Source organism: Hetaerina americana, unplaced genomic scaffold, assembly GCF_022747635.1.
Source record: "Hetaerina americana unplaced genomic scaffold, ioHetAmer1.1.p SCAF_65, whole genome shotgun sequence".
NCBI lineage: Eukaryota > Metazoa > Arthropoda > Insecta > Odonata > Calopterygidae > Hetaerina > Hetaerina americana.
Genome location: NW_027287261.1, coordinates 375803 through 392815, shown reverse-complemented (window position 1 = coordinate 392815; position 17013 = coordinate 375803). Strand labels below are relative to the sequence as shown.

The 17013-nt window shown below is 35.5% G+C and overlaps 1 protein-coding gene across 5 annotated transcripts in view; it reads right to left on the bottom strand.

Annotated features, from left to right (window-relative positions):
• Nucleotides 1-1060: 1060 nt before the first annotated feature.
• Nucleotides 1061-17013, bottom strand: part of Ptpa (Phosphotyrosyl phosphatase activator) — a 35484-nt gene continuing 19531 nt past the window's right edge. For 4 of the 5 annotated variants that reach the window (XM_071594633.1, XM_071594634.1, XM_071594632.1 and 1 more), the window contains exons 4-8: nt 14038-14255; nt 11322-11446; nt 10115-10215; nt 6132-6239; nt 1061-2446 (exon numbers count right to left, since the gene is read on the bottom strand). In XM_071594633.1, coding sequence (XP_071450734.1) covers nt 2186-2446; nt 6132-6239; nt 10115-10215; nt 11322-11446; nt 14038-14255 — 813 coding nt within the window. In that variant the 3' untranslated portion in view covers nt 1061-2185. The remainder of the gene's footprint in view (nt 2447-6131; nt 6240-10114; nt 10216-11321; nt 11447-14037; nt 14256-17013) is intronic. The other variant, XR_011702550.1, reaches the window with a different exon arrangement.

Sequence of the window (17013 nt, the reverse complement as noted above, 5' to 3'; positions counted from 1 at the left end):
GATGGAATTAAAATTTAATGTCTCCTGAATAGAAGAATTGAAAAATGTCTGTGAAGGACACATGAAGCTTTATTTTAAATACCCATATAAAGCCAAAAAAACACTATTGTGTCCATAAAATTAATCAAGGAGTAGACGACAGTGAAATAAGGTGGATCTAACCAAATTTAAATATTCGAAACTATCGCCTAAGTAATCAACCAAATATCATTAGTTTATTACAAATCAATACCAGCAAACCCTCCAAGTCCGTACTAACTATGCCAACAGTTCAATGAAAATAAAGAAATCAAAGAATGCCAAAACAATTTTTCAATCTTAATTGTCATTCACAAGTTTAATTTTTATTGATAAAAATGACAGCCTTAACAAAGAAAATTCAGTGGAAATTCAATGGTATTTGACTCATATGGAAATGGGGATGCAAGTAAAATTAAAAAAATAATATTGGTAATGTGAAATGGACATGAAATCATGTAAAAAAAATTCATTGTTGAATGTTATGTGCCAATCCAAGACAGCATATTTCTGAATGAATGATTTATCTCAAATGATCTCATCTTACATGACTCATTCACTTCAAAGAAATTTCTCATTGGAACAAACCTGAAATCCTAGGTCTTTCTGTATCTCTTTATGGAGTCTCTAGAAATTTCTCAAAATTATGTATCTGTATTTTAATTCTTCTTGATGGAGGATATTTATTTGTCCATTAAAAATTCAGTGACGTGCATCCATTGCAGCCCCTGATTCTCAGGTCTGATAAGGGAGACATAAATTGAAGATTTACTAAAAAAAATCCACTCAAATAATCAGGTCAGCGTATACTTCTTAATTTCCTTCATGCGCAATTGCATTAGCTAAACTGTATATAAAAATTTCAGAAGTTTCCTAAAAATTACAAGAACAACTTAACTTTAACAGATAATTATTTTCATTTGATAATTAACTTCCTAAATCTAAAATTAGATGTGTCATCGAAAAGCAAATAATGCAATACATCAAATTACTGCGGTTAAAGAAATACAACGAATGATGGATAAAATTGGTAATAATTCACTATTGACAAGCAACATTTATTAACACTGCCAATTACAACATTGGGTCGAGGAAGAAAGATACAATAAGAACTATATGCAAATAAAACATTTGAGTAAGAGGCATATTATGACATTAAAGAAAATTATTTAGGCCTCTCTGAATTAATAAATTATAACAAGAGCTGAAATATATACAAGCAACCTCAAAAAAGAGGAATGAGTTAGAGATCATTCTGATTCTTTTAATTTAAAACCAAATCTTATTAGAATGGTGTAAGAATGACTAAATTAATTTTAGTTCGACAAAAATAACACAGCCAAGGAATGACAATCATGAACAATTAAATTTCATGTTGAATATGCGAACATGAAAATGTTTAAGTATATAATCACTAAAATATGAATTTTTCAAACAATAATTAACGCAGGTTTCATTCAGCAGCTGCAACAGGAAGAGCAGGGGAAAAGTCATTAACAAATTGAAGAATTTGAATCAAGACTGCATGATTAAGCTTAAATAGAACTAAGCAGATAGACCCAAAGATGAACTGTGAAAAGCATGAAATTTTTAAAAATTCGAATTGCCAGTTTCAAATGAAATAAAACAATTTATATCCAAGGTAAAATTAACATTCGTGACATTATCATTTGGAATTTCAGCAAGATCTACTTGCACAGCCCCTGGGGCTTATGAATATTATTACCTCAAAGAGGCCACAACTGTTAATTTATAACATTTTACTGGAGGATGTTCAAAGATAGTGCTATGACAGTAGCCGCAGCCATAAAGAAGCCGCCACAAATCTTTGATAAATGTTTTAAAATAGGTAAATTGATATTAATATTAATTAAACACAATTTCTGACAGCAGAAAATGAAAAACTTTACACCGTATAATTTAAATTTCAGGATAAAAAGGTTTAATGGCAAATGCAAACAAATGTGAATTCCACCAGGTAATTAAAAGCTTTAATAATCTGAAAACAAAGTACTTAGTTAAAAATGGAAGTCGATGACTATGAAATACTTGCTAGGTATATGATATTATATACCACTTTTGGACTTACACTAATGTCCCTGAGGGTTGACAATTTATCTCAGACAAAATATAGCATGTGGCTTGTATTATAGAGGTATGCAATCTATTAATTGGGCATTTTATCAGCTTGTGTCTCCTCTGGTGGTCTTTCATGGAGAGTTGTACTTGATGGCAATGATGAAGGCATGGGACTGACTCTGGCTACAAGTGGTGGACATGCTTGGCTCCTCAGAGCTCCGGGGGGTCCCATTACAGGCCTTCTCATTGGTCCTACTCCTTGCATGGAAGGAGGTGATCTCAATGATGGTTTGAAGGGAAGTAATGAACCAAATAGTACATGCTGGATAACAGGATATTTTGCAAGAACCTGCAAACAAAGATTTTAGGCATTAAACACGAATAGTCACAATATGGTGGCTGTATGTACTTATATAGGTAGAATGCCAACTTTCAATTGAAAACCATAATAATTAATAGAAATAGGTATATGCTATTATAATTTGTTTAAAAAATCAGTACTTTTTCAATGGAATTCACTGAAATACACCATATTGCACATCACACACGATGTACTTTTTTTACTCCAAAATGTGCCCTAAAATCAGGCTGCATCTAATGGGCCAGGGGTCTTACAAATATAACTTTCACTTATACACACAAGCTGGAAAAATACTTGCTACTAAGTGTTTTTTTCCAGATCAGGCATTGTTGCCTTATCCATTATTGAAATAGAAAGAAAGACTCGTACTTTTCCACAGATTTTATTATACGGCACGACGCGTTTCACCGACTTGCGGCATCATCAGGTACAAATTTGTAAAACAGACAGAGCAAGCATATATACCCTCACGACAGAGTGGGGGCGGGGAGGGTTGGAAGGATTTGAGGGGGGTGGGGGCTCGCAGGTGCGTTGATGGATTGTTTTGACCATTTCCAGGCTAATTTCTCGGAGAGGAGTGGGGAGGGGTATGGGAATAATTGCTCATTACAAAGTGTCGTGTTGGGGTTCACCAAGTGCCTTCTAATCTCTAATTGCTCGAGAGCGTCCATTTTTAATCCTTTTGGGAGTGTGTGTAATATTTCTGGGACAAAGTCACTGCTGTGGTTGAATTCTAGTAAATGCTTGGCGAAGAGAGAGTTGTTATTCTGATTTTTGTGACACCTAGCGTGTTCCTTGACTCGTAACTTGATATTCCTGCCGGTCTGACCGACATAAACGCTGTTGCAATCCTCGCATTTCAGTTTATAAATGCCTGATTTGAGAAGGCTATCCTGGGTGTCTTTTCCATTGGCTAGAAGTTTGGAGAGGGTTATGGGTGGGTAGAAGGCTGCTTTGAGTGAGGTGGGTAGGCAGTTGGAAATCCTATATGAAAGATCTCCCAGAAACGGGATCGCGCACCACTTAAAATCTTTAGATACTGCGGGCTGAGATACGAAAATGCTTTTTATGGCCATTGCTTTTTGTTTTTTCCGTAGTAATGTGTCAACTAGTTTGGTTAAGCGTTTATGTCGGTCAGACCGGCAGGAATATCAAGTTACGAGTCAAGGAACACGCTAGGTGTCACAAAAATCAGAATAACAACTCTCTCTTCGCCAAGCATTTACTAGAATTCAACCACAGCAGTGACTTTGTCCCAGAGATATTACACACACTCCCAAAAGGATTAAAAATGGACGCTCTCGAGCAATTAGAGAATAGAAGGCACTTGGTGAACCCCAACACGACACTTTGTAATGAGCAATTATTCCCATACCCCTCCCCACTCCTCTCCGAGAAATTAGCCTGGAAATGGTCAAAACAATCCATCAACGCACCTGCGAGCCCCCACCCCCCTCAAATCCTTCCAACCCTCCCCGCCCCCACTCTGTCGTGAGGGTATATATGCTTGCTCTGTCTGTTTTGCAAATTTGTACCTGATGATGCCGCAAGTCGGTGAAACGTGTCGTGCCGTATAATAAAATCTGTGGAAAAGTACGAGTCTTTCTTTCTATTTCAATAATGGATATCAATTACTTCCACGAAGTGAAGCCTGAAACAATAGAATATATTGTTGCCTTGATTACAAATTTCGATAATATCACTATTATGTGTCAGGAGTAAACATAGAGTTTTAATATTTCAATGTAAGTACTTCCTAAAAAAATTTTCAAATAAATCTTAAATTTATAAATGCAACAAATTTAGTTTCATCTCACATGCTGCTGCAAAACTTAATATGTATTGGGCTAATGGGGATGTCACCCCTCTAAAATTACGTACATAAATTGTATCTCTACAGATAAACTCGGAGTCTGTAGGCATTTCATGTTGAATATTATCAAATATATTTAAATTATTATTAAATAAATAAAAATGTCAATAACATCAAATAATAAACGCAGATATGAGTAAAAAAACTTAATATTCATGTACTCCTAAATGGTCAAAGCTTCTGCTGAAACTGCCACTTCAATATGAAAAAAGATTATACGGCACCCATGATGTCATACCGAAGGGAAGAATGAAACAGACATCTTAGGATCAAAAAAAGTCCTGGGAAAAGTTAAAAGTGAGACTATCATAATGCCTTTTTAACAATGTGAAATTAGATATGCACTCCATGGATGTGAAGATGGCATTGTGTAAGAGAAATGTGACAACTACAGTGAAAATAATGGCAGAAATGATTTATCAGCTGAGATAACAAATTTCTGAGATTCTACGATGCATAAACATTAATATCTGTGTAGGTGCTAATTTTTCAATGAAATTATTCAATTCATTCAAGAGCTAAAATTAAAATAATTTGATTTCTTTTCAACTTATCCAAACATTTTTTTTGGAAATTCTAACCTGAAAAATAAAGATCCATTTTATGGACCAGGAAATATGGTAATAGGTTAATATACCTATAGGGTAATAGGTGATCACTATATTAGCAAATCTTTCCTAAAAAAAAACAAAATAATGAAAAATCCGCTGTAGATAAAACAGAATTACAGTAAACAATTGATTACCTATGCATGGATTATCCATTTTGCTATTTATCCTAGCACCTCAACATTTTAATAAAGTTACAGCCAGAAAAATAATTAAATTCTTTGAAACTTCCATAATTTAAAAAAAATACAAGTTTGAAATACATTGGCATCCCTAAAAGTTTTTAATTTCACAAAACGAAAGATTGTCAATTGTATTCAATGTTTTAATGAAACATTTGTATAATATCTCTACTTTCCCAACTGTCGTATCCCTTGCACTTGATTAACCCTGAGAATTCCATATTCTCCTTAAAGGGAAGCAAATAAATAGATTTACTATGCAACAACTAAGCTTTTGACCATCTACACTGCTATATTTTAATCGGTATCATATGCTGAATCCATATCAGCGATCCTTTTTTTAAAATTTGTCCTTTGCCAATCATTTGTTTTTTCCCTGGCTAAATGATTGGTTTAGCTTTCTGAGGAAAATATATTTTGGTGTTCACTTCCAGATAGTTCTGTGTTCTTATAAAACAATAATTCACCTCTTATAAAAATGGCTGAAAAAGAGAAAAGAACGTTCTTTCCATTGCTAAAAAATGCAAATTAATGAAAAAGAATGATAAAGGAGAGTCTCTGTGTACTATATCTGCTTCTATCAAGACATATTTTCCACATATTTTGGTTATTTATTTCTTTTGATTATCTCTGCTTCATCATGCAACCATTAGCATAGATAATTGAGAGTTTACTGTAATTTAAATGACGTTATTCACCAAAAGCTTGAGACCAATACAAATGGGATTCTCCTGGAAAATGATTACAATCAATAATATCCCATATTTACTGAATAAATAAACTTGGTTGGTATTTTTGCACACAAAAAATGTTTGTTGAAAAAATGTTATGCGTGAAAAAATACCAAAATTATTTATTCAGTGATCATGAATTTTCACAAAGTAATGCCTTGAACCATTAAATTCATCCCATATTTATTTGAAAACATTTACCAAATTCATCTTTACTGGAACCACAATTCATTAGCATGAGTTGAACAATTTATTGTATTCTACTGTAAAGCTACTAACCTCGGCTTTGTACATCTTTATTAGACCTCCATTGACTTTGGACCACGATGCAACAGCACTGATATTCCATAACTGGTTAGAATGTTCAGCAAAAGGTCCAGTTTTAACCTTTATAAATTAAAAAATGAATTCCATTTATACTTTAACAATAATAAATTGTATTAGTTGTGAAAAAATGAGATTGAAATGAAATAAGTCACTTCGATCACCTAACTCCTAGGCTCCAATAATGCAATATTCTTCGTCAACATATATGTACCCAAACACTAAATTACCGCCTTTACACAACAGTTTCCTGTATTTCAAATGTTGCAATTTAGAAAGTTTTACATTATTTTCATGAATTTCAATGGAGAAATTATAAAATTGTAAGTAGAACTGAGAAAAAAGGCCAAATTAGCACCATGGGTAAAACTTTTGAACACTTGCAAGTAAACCTCATGATCATGCTAAAGAGGTTAAAAAAAGACAGACCAATCAGTTCAAATGTAGTACTGTATGCTGGAGCAAAGTATTAACTAAGCCAGGTAGTTTCACTGGCCAGTGATAGTATCTTGCTTATAAATAATTGATCATAATTGCTACAGCATCAAATGATGCTACGGTGTCAAGTTATGTACATGCAAGAAAACCTCACAGCATCACAAATTTTTTTTAAAGTAATCTACTGGTTAAGGTAGGTTTCACATGGACATAGCGACCAAATTATTCTCTTGTATCTTCTAACAAAACACAATCCAGGAACTTAGTCTACATCAGGTCCCTCTTCATCACTGAGTACTTCCTTCCTCCCTTCATCCCGTCCAATATCCCTATCCTGTTCCTTCCCTTTCCTCGTTTGCCTAACATTCTCCCCTCCATTAGTCTTCAAAATACCACCCTTCATCCATTTTTCCTACCTCTATAGGATTTCTCCTAACAAACCCCTCCCTTCGCCCACCATACCAAGTACTTCTTTATTTGCTTTCCTTTCGGTCCACTTCACCTCTCCATCCTTCTCCACACCCACATGTCAAAAGCCTACAATCTATGTCTATCATCCTGCTCCAGTGACCATGTTTTCTTGTCGTACATAACTATGCTCCATATCAAAGAATTGACAAGCTTTTGCTTAGAATCCTCACTCAACGTCCCTGTCATCAACTTCCTCTTCCTTGTGAAAGCGTCTTTGCCTAGTGCAATTCTTCTCCTTAGATCCCTAATACTTTGACCAGTTTGGTCCAAAACACTTCTGAAATACGCACACTGTTCCACCTGCTCCAGGTTTTGCCCTGCTATTTAAATGTAAACCGTAGCCTTCATCTTTCAGGAAAATCGCATAACCTTTGCTTTATTTATATTGATTCTTATCCCATATATATTGCACTGAATTTCCAATTTACTCAGCAATGCTGGCAATCCCTTGGCTGTCTGACAAAATAGAGCTTGGTCATCAGCAAACCTAACTGATTTTACCAATGCACCACTGACTTTCATTCCTATCTCTAGACCTTCCCATGCCTATTTAATCATTTCTTCCACATATACATTGAACAGCACAGGTGATAATTGACAACCCTGCCTTACACCTTGTCCTAATACTGCCCATCCGGACTTTCCCTCCCCCACCCACACCTGAACAGTCTGAGACATGACACAGGTTAGCCTTCTATCCCTCCAATATATTCATATTATCTACAATATATTCATTTGTTATTCCAAATTCAATCTATCAAAAGTCTATTCAAAATCTACGAAACAGGCAAAGACCTCCTGGTTGTATTCTATATTCATCTTGATTAGTGATCTCATTACTTCAATGGCATCACACATGCCCCTCCCCTTCTTGAACCCTAACTGATCATCCCCTAAGTAATCATTTGCTATGCTCTCCATCCTTATGTTGATGATCCTGGGAACCACTTAAGCTATGTGGGAAATCAAACTTATAGTTATGTAGTCCTCACATGATGTAGCCTATTCATTTTTCTGAATAGGAACTGCACTGATCTCACAAAGTCTTCCAACCAGATTCATTCCTCAAAGATGTTTCGAGTTGCTCCACACAGACTCTTCCTCCCACACTTTCCTGAACGTTTGAGTAGTTCCGCTGGAATGTTGTCCATCCCCACGGCTTTATTTGATTTCATCTCCCTTAATTCCTTCCAACCTCACCGTCAAGTATGCCTGGACCTAAGTTATCTTCCTCTTTGCCATATTCTCTTTCTATTTCTAAACTTGCTGGCCTAAGTGCTTTACCATACAGTTCTTCTCAAAATTCCTTTCATCTCTCCTAGGTCTTTTCTGTTTCAACTATCTTACCTGACTAATCTCTCACTGCTAAAACAGATTTTCCCTTCTTACTTCTCGATAGTGCACCAATTGTACCCTTCCTCTGCAAACTTTCCACATCCTTGCACTGTGTATTCCACCATGCTTCTTTTGCTCTATTTGCTACCATCTCAATTTATTATTTAACTCTTTGTATTTCCTTCTACATAACTCTATATTTACATTCTTCCATTTTCTTCTCTCATCTATCTTTATAATCGTGTCATTTTTGGTTTCCTATTCCTTTTCCTATCAATAATTCCTATAGTTTATTTTGAGGCTTTTGATATCTCTTTTTTCATTCAATTCCATATTTCCTCGATAGCCCTCTGCTCCTTTCCCTCACTCGTTACTTTGCCCATAGCCTGCTGATACTCCTTCCTTGTCATTTCATTTAATGCTTCTACATTCCATTTCCTAACCAACTGCCCCTTCCTATCTTTTCGAATTGGACGCTACACTTCATGACTACTATATTGTGATCAGGATCCCTATATGCTACCAGGGAACTGTGAATTGACCACGCTGTTCCTCAATCTGTGCCTAACCGGAATATGATCTAACTGATACCTTTCTGAGTCACCTGGCATTTTCCATGTATATAGTATCTAGTGATAAGTAGCCCTTGCCTCCTACAGAACTCCATTGCTTTCTCCCAGAGGTCATTCCTCATGCCTAAACCCTAATTCCCCACCTCATCACGATCTCTCCCTTCCCTTATTACCACATTCCAATCCTCCATCACTGTCGCATGTTTCCCTTCAGGAACACACACCATTATGCCCTCTAACTGTTCAATACCCTATCGATTTCTTCCTCCTTATGATTGCTTGGTGGCATGTATACTTGAACAATAACCAAGTTCGTCGATTCTGCTTTTACTCCATCTAGTAAAATTCTATCCTTACTCTATATTGACTACACTTTGAACTACCTTTATATTCAATATTATGGCAACCCCTCACTGGCTCTCATCCCCTCCGCTGTATATTACTCTATAACTATCACTGCTGCTATCCATCCACCTCACCTCACAAGCACCTAAAATATCTCTACTTCTTCCTTCAATCTCTTGTTTTATATTCTCTAATTTTCCTGTCCTCAACATTGTCCTAACATTCCAGGTTCCTATTCTAACTAATTCAGTCTTCTTCTTTGCTGTCACTGTCCGTTTGGCTTTGCATGGGTTTCATGAGATGATGACCGCAGAGGCCTTGCCTCTCCAGCAGCAGGGCCCAACATATGGCAGATTGGGCTGGGTCCTGTAGTTGCCAGGACTAATTTTCTCTATACTGTCCATCATGCAAGTCTTGGAAATAATAATTCAGGCAGTTTCCCGTTGTCTTCCTCAATGGTGTTTTTAACATGACACCATCACTCAATGGCTACCCCACTGGGGTCAGATGCCTTTGCAGCTGCCTTACTGAGGAAAAGATGCTGCACAGACTACATTTTGTCTGACTCATAACTGAACTGGCATGGTTGACCCTACCACCACGTCAAGGCTGTAGTCCATAGGAGGGGTATCAGAGATATAAATTTAATTTAGAAGAATCTGAATGAAAAAACATCGACCTACCCAATGGATTGTGAAAGCAAATTTCATCCACAAATTCATGAAATCTTATCTATAGAACACAAGCAATGGGATGAAATCAATGAAAAATACCCACCTTCTGGATGAACTTTATGCAAGAAAAAAACATGTAGTCACTATGATTTTTTGAAATGACATCCTCTTGAAGGAAACTACGTGGCCCCAGGATTGGATGATCTGATATGAAAAGAAAATCATTCTTAATACACACATTTTATTTTGCAACATCTAACATTGGAGCATAGAATACCTTTATCTTTACTTCATGCAGAAAAGAGCAGACGTGAACTGTGGATAATATGGAGTGAGATTGATACTATTCCAATTTGGCAACACTACCATCTCATTAACAACTACATAGGAGCAACCATTCATAAGCAATCCTTTTACGATAAAGTAGAATTCCAATTATCAAGTCTTTGTTATAGAAGGTTAAGGCAAAATGTTGACAAAAAAATTATTAGTATCATTCCAGACCCCTCAGAACAGTACAAATACCTAAGTTAGGAATCCCATTAGTCATTAGACGGACAGAGTATTGTAATATGAATCAATAATAAGGAATATAATAATAAATCAATACTTTTAGTTTAATATTTTGTTATTTCTAGAACTTTTCAATACACCATGCTCTATTAATAGAACTTGGACACATTTTCATACTATATTCTCAGCTTGCAGTTGTCAAAGACCCACCACAAATAAATGTGTCAAAGAAATGATTGTTATGCACCACCATGTAAAAGATAAAAATGAATCATTCCCTAATAGTACAGCTATAGCACCAGAGGCTAATGGTAGTAGTGGTTTTAGGGGAGGCGACCAACAGCTAAGGTTATCTGTGCCATGAATGGGAAAGGAAGGGTGGAGAGAAACCGAGCATCAGCATTAGCCTACTCTTGTTGAAAGGCACCAAGGGGTCCGCAGTTTAACATCCCAGCCGACGGACTTCGTACTCACTCAAAATGCTCTCCACGAGGCACCTTAAGGAGGGATTGGGATACCACTGAAAAATTTTGTTGTCTCCAGGATTTGAACCTGGACCATCTCGATGGGAAACCTGTGCATTAGCCACCGCACCATCCTGATCCCCCCCAGAGACCAATGATCCTACATCACCGTAGCCTACTAAGAAAACTCTTATTTTGCCAGTGGCATAATTAAAATGATTATAAGTGCTAAAATATAAACTGCTGATTGGCTTTGGTGACTGTGGGGTAACACAATCACCTGGTGATTAAATTTGGCAGAATTCAGATTGGCTATTGAATAAATGAACTCACCAATGAGCTGAGAGCTACCCCATATAAAAGGTAGAAATTGGTAATCATCCAAACTCCACACTCCATGGCTGCCAGCTGGTTCCATACGATACGTCAATTGCAATTTTCTAACCAGTTCAAGGTACCTTAGTGAGATTATAAAATAATTACATTTTTCAGCGATCACTCTTTTCAAACTGCCATGTTAACAACTGACATTTTCAAGCCATTACTCTTTGATCATCTCGTGCATTCAATATTGGCTAAATTATTAAATGAGAAATTTTTACTTGATGAATATGATTGTACAGAATCTCTTCCAGCTACAGTTTTGAACTTTAATTTAAACTTACTGTGATAGCACAACTAGCTTATTAATTACAACAATAAAAATGCATATAAACTAAAAAAAACACAAAACATAGCACTGAATTCAAGTTTAAAAAAGATGAATAAATATTAGTTCTCATTTTTAAATAGAACGAACCTCAAATTTCTATGTGACCTTACACTAGAATACCATGAATGTGTGCTTAAACTTATTAATCCCAAATGAATTGAGAGCTGAGGTAACACAACCTTCATTAGATAAACATTTAACTTTTTTATAAAAGTCTCTTGTGTTCTCATGACATAATGTTGTTTAATGACTAAATTTTACTTTGATCTACAATTTTATTCTTGGAAAAAATAAAACAGTAAATCCAGGCTAATGATAAATACATCTGCTAACACTAGTCCCCCACAATGGTCAACCAGAATAGTCACTATCCAATTGCTCTTGACCATCCTAAAATTTCAATCGGTCATCTCATGAGAAGAGAATACTCCCAGGTGCTGTATTGTTTTTCAAACAAGTTATTAATAAATTTCATTATTATTATTCAGAGAGAAGGAGTTATAGGATAGAATTCCACTTACTCAATCAAGAAAAATAAATTTATGTGCTTTCCGAGCATCTGGAGGGCATATTTATGTCCCCTGATTGTCAGACTCATCCAAAAATACCTAAATGTGTCTAACTTTAGCTGAGGGTCATTGTGGCTCATTAACTTGATAAAGAGTTCACAGCAGGTCTTTCCAGTCGGTGGGCTAGTCATTCATTTGTATATATAATAACCCTTACTAAGAGTTCTAGTTTACCAACCTTTAGCATATTCTACAAATGAAAAAATTGGTGTACAAATTAGAGTATAGACAACAGTTCCTGCAGCATTTTTCCCAAACAGGAAGCCAACTTTCAAAGCAGTGCGCTCGCTATTCACTTATATCCACCATGATGAAAAATAAGAAGCAAGCAAAACTGCTTTAAAAAAATGAATTGTTGTGACTGATCTTGACCTACCCAGATGACAATAATGCCACAATAGAACTCGTAACATATTGTGCTATGCCCACCTAGCGGAAAAAATGAGTACTACGTAACCTCTGCCAACTGCAGCACTATTTTGGTTACCTTTGGGTACTCAATCCTAAATATGCATAATACAAGCATATTTATTTATTTTAAAAGTCTTTGAGTGCTGAAAACTTTTTTGATTAACAGCTTACATTTTGATTTACTTCAATCAATGAAGCAATTTTTCAAAACTGAAATCAACAATGCCAAGTGATTGAGTTCCAAAAATTCTGAAAGAGCGAATTTCCAGAGCAATGTCAAATTCTTAAGCATGCGGTTACTTAGAAAACATCTAATGACATGGATTTATACAATATAATCTCCTTCTTTGCCAAACTTTCTCAAATCTCCATTCAAAATGATGTCAAACAGTATAATAGCTAAATATATATTTCTGAAAAGATAGACTAAAATTTCATTAATATCACGTGCCATCTATTTCTGACCCATTCTCTGCATTTGCCATATCTTGTTATTTTCATGCCCAAGGCATAAAATGCACCCAACTACAGCCAGTTATTACGAGATGCATGCAATTACCTTAGCCATTAAATTGAATGAAAGTTGGTGGATGATTAAAGAAAAGATGGGAGGTTTAAAAGAAACCCATAATTATTCTTAATTAAGGTGCTAGGAGGTGCGGAATTAAATGTTTAAATTGATGGTGAAGTGCTTTCTGCATTCTTAGGCATAGGCAGGAACACCACCAGAGTCTCCAATAATTTCCAGAATTACCCTGGTGCTCAGAAGCCGGTTTACTAGCCTCTATGTTGACATGATCACAGATGATCAGTGGCATATAGAAATGTTTTGGTGACAGGGAAAAAGATTATCAAATCACTGAACAATTGCTAATGTGATATATTTGAACCACACCGAACTTAATACCTGAAACAACTGTCCTCTGTTGCACCACCCCTTGACTCAGCTCCTAAACTACATTTTACCATCATGAAATATTTATATACATAAGCTGATGAAAATACAGTGAGTCTAGAATTTTAGGCCCAAGAAATATGATGAACGCCAAATCAATTTAACTATGGATTTCTACATTCCGTCTGGGATTTTATTTAAGCCTGTGAAAAACAAAAATCAGGAGGTACTTACAAATGGCATAACTTCATAAAGATTCTGAAACGGGTTATCATAAGTTAAAAAAAAAGCCTCTTAGCACCTCATACCAGATGATTATAAATCCTCTCCCTCATGGGAAAAGTTTGAAATGGCAAACACACATCAACAAATATTTTGGCAAGATACTAGTTTGCAAGTGGATCAAGTAAGGCAGCTACAGTGAGGAATCGCGAAAGAATATAAAAATAACCAAATAAATACCTATTGAAGGTGCAGAAGACAGCAGCTACACGCTCATTATCTCCGAGAGCACCAATTTTAAAGAGACAGCACATTAGCATTGCAAATGCCATTTCATGCCCAGTCCCATAGTCAATGCGAGTAGAATTACCAAAAGATTCAGTCAGGTACCCTAATAATTCTGGTACAGCTCTATGAAGACTTTCTGGAAGTGCATCTTGAAGTAGTTTTAGACCATTCTGAAATGACAAAACAAAAAGGTTTCTTGAGAAGAGAACTTAGATGTGAAAACTATCTCAGGGGATAGAAATAAATGGTATTTCTAAATTCAGAGTAATTTTTTTATTACTCACTAATTTGAATAGTCTGCTACAACATTTTATAAATTATACCCATAATGCCAGAGAAAAAAAAATTACATTTCATTAAAATTATACTTTGAATTAATATTGTTTTAGCTGTTGTGTCCTGAAAATAAGCCAGAATATTCTAACACTGGTCACAGAAAGATCCATGTTGTTATTGAATCATTTCACCTATCCCAATTACAGAATGAATAATTTTCAATACCTATTCTAGTTATTGCCAATGCTTGTCTGATTTTCTGATGATTGCTATTCTGACAGCAGTTGTAATTTCTGTTATATGGACAATAAACCTTGCCTTAAGAAATTTTGTTGTCAAGTCAATTTACAGTGGAATCTAGCTTAACAAGGACAATTCATTCCAGAATCTTACTCATAAAGCAAAACAATTTCTTCCATATAAATTAATGCACAGCTTTTTCTTGAAAACAGGTACTTTGGTTTCATATTTGATTTCATGGGGAAGTTTACTGAATAACCTAAAGCCCATTGCTTTGGGCCCATGAGCAGCAATATGTGTCTTGACAAATGACTGGTGTAGGTCATTGTATGTCCTTGTATAGTGACTATGGTAATCGTGCTTGGACCTGTACTGAGAAATATTACACTTTGCTGGCAAGATGACATTAAATATACAAGGTACATGATGCAAAATATGCAAGATACTAGTAATAAACCAAGTCTTTGAAGAGAGGTTTGCATGGTGCATCACAAGGAACATAAACGTATAATCTTCTTTTGGATTTTGAAGATTATGCCCGCATGGGGAGGGAACCACAGAAGAGGACACCAAAAATAACACAAGAATAAAATTCACCATTTTAAATGGATAGACAGACCTCTAAATTTACAGAATATCTAATATTTCTCATGAGTAAGCATAGGGAAATCGCCACTTGCAATGGTGAAAAATAGCCATGTGAGATGGTCTTTCATTGACTTGTGGCAGGGCAACACATAATGCTCTGCTACTACATAGGTTTGCTTCAGTATCTTTTTCAATGAAGACTTGTCTTTCACAATTGAAAACCAGTTGCAGCAGGTAACCTGAAGAAACTATAAGCTTCTTGAAGTTACCAATGGAGCTCTTTACTGCCTTTGTGCTGGAGATTACTGTTTCATCATGTTTCACTCACAACAATGTGGATGCCAGTTCTTCTCTTGAACTTTTCAAACCAGCCATGACTTCCCTTAAATACTTCTTCAGCGGCAATTGATGACCTTAACTGGACAAGCAAAAACCACTTATGCCTTCTCACAATGGTATTCTCATTTATAGCAACACATTGCAATTGCTTTTTGATATGAGAATCAACCTTAGAACATGATTGAGAATAAGCAACCATGATAGAAATTCTTATTGCTCCCTTTGAAGCATCTATCTCCTTAATCTTGCCCTAGCTCTTGAGGATAGTGCAAATCATTGATGTCGACTGATTTTTTGAGCATGTAAGATAAGCCATGCTCACACCTTGTTCTCGTTTTTCAATGAATTTACTTTTTATATCTATGGTTATTTTTATTCTCTTATGGCTGTCTCCTTGTAGCTTTTTCTTTGGGGACATTTTTGCATGGCTTACTCTTACTTACTCTTTGCACAAAAAACCACTAATAACATATCTGAGCACAAGTTTAGGATAATGTGTGATCACAATCAACACTAATACACTAGAACGAGTGCCAAACACAGACTGAAGCAGCAGGCAAGCAATCTGGGACTTCTTCTCTCCTTTTCACTCATAATGCAAAATTTTTCCCATTATTTGAATTATTTGTTTCAATATTTTTTGCTCACTAAGCAAGATTTCACTGTAGAATACTTCAAAGAACTATGGTGGATGCCATAACAGCTACTTTGACAGAGTCATTTTCTGATTGGCATAAAAATGCAGGAATTTCAAGGCGGTCACGGTCCAATTCTTCAGGTCAATATGAATTATTTATTTTATTTATTTATTTATTTATTCAGTATAAGTCCGAAAACAGCACATTTTGGCCTGTACGTCGAACTATTAACAACGGTAACAATGGTCACATTTACAAACACCCAAGCCCTAGATGGAGCGAAACTCACCCAGGCAGGAATCGAACCTGCGACTCTTGGAATGGCAGACGAGGACGTTACCCCGCCGCCACCGGGGCCGGCAATTGAATGATTTTTATTGAGAAATTTCTGTATTTTGATACTATATTTGTTGTAATTGTCTTTATTATAGATAGATAGATAGATAGATAGCGGTCTTTATTTGGGTCTTTATTTTATTGAGACATCTGAAACTTGATAGGCCTTATATATGGACTATAATACCATGATTATGGTATTTTTATATGATCATCATTTGATTCAAGTTGTCTGTTGAAGTAGTATGCTGTTTTGCAATTTATTGCTCAAATGAAATTTAAAGGTTACACAAATTTGAAGTTTGTTTGCTTGGCTAATCTTGTATGTATATAATTTCTTTACTATTTGACACTCAATGGTTGTTTCACTAAGTACCCAACTCCAAACAATGGTATCACTTAAATTAATTGTTGTAACTTTTACCAAATTTCTCCGGTGGAAAATACAATATGAGGTATTCGATTAAATGATTTTTGAGGTTTTTAACTTTCTAGACTTCCAATAATTTCT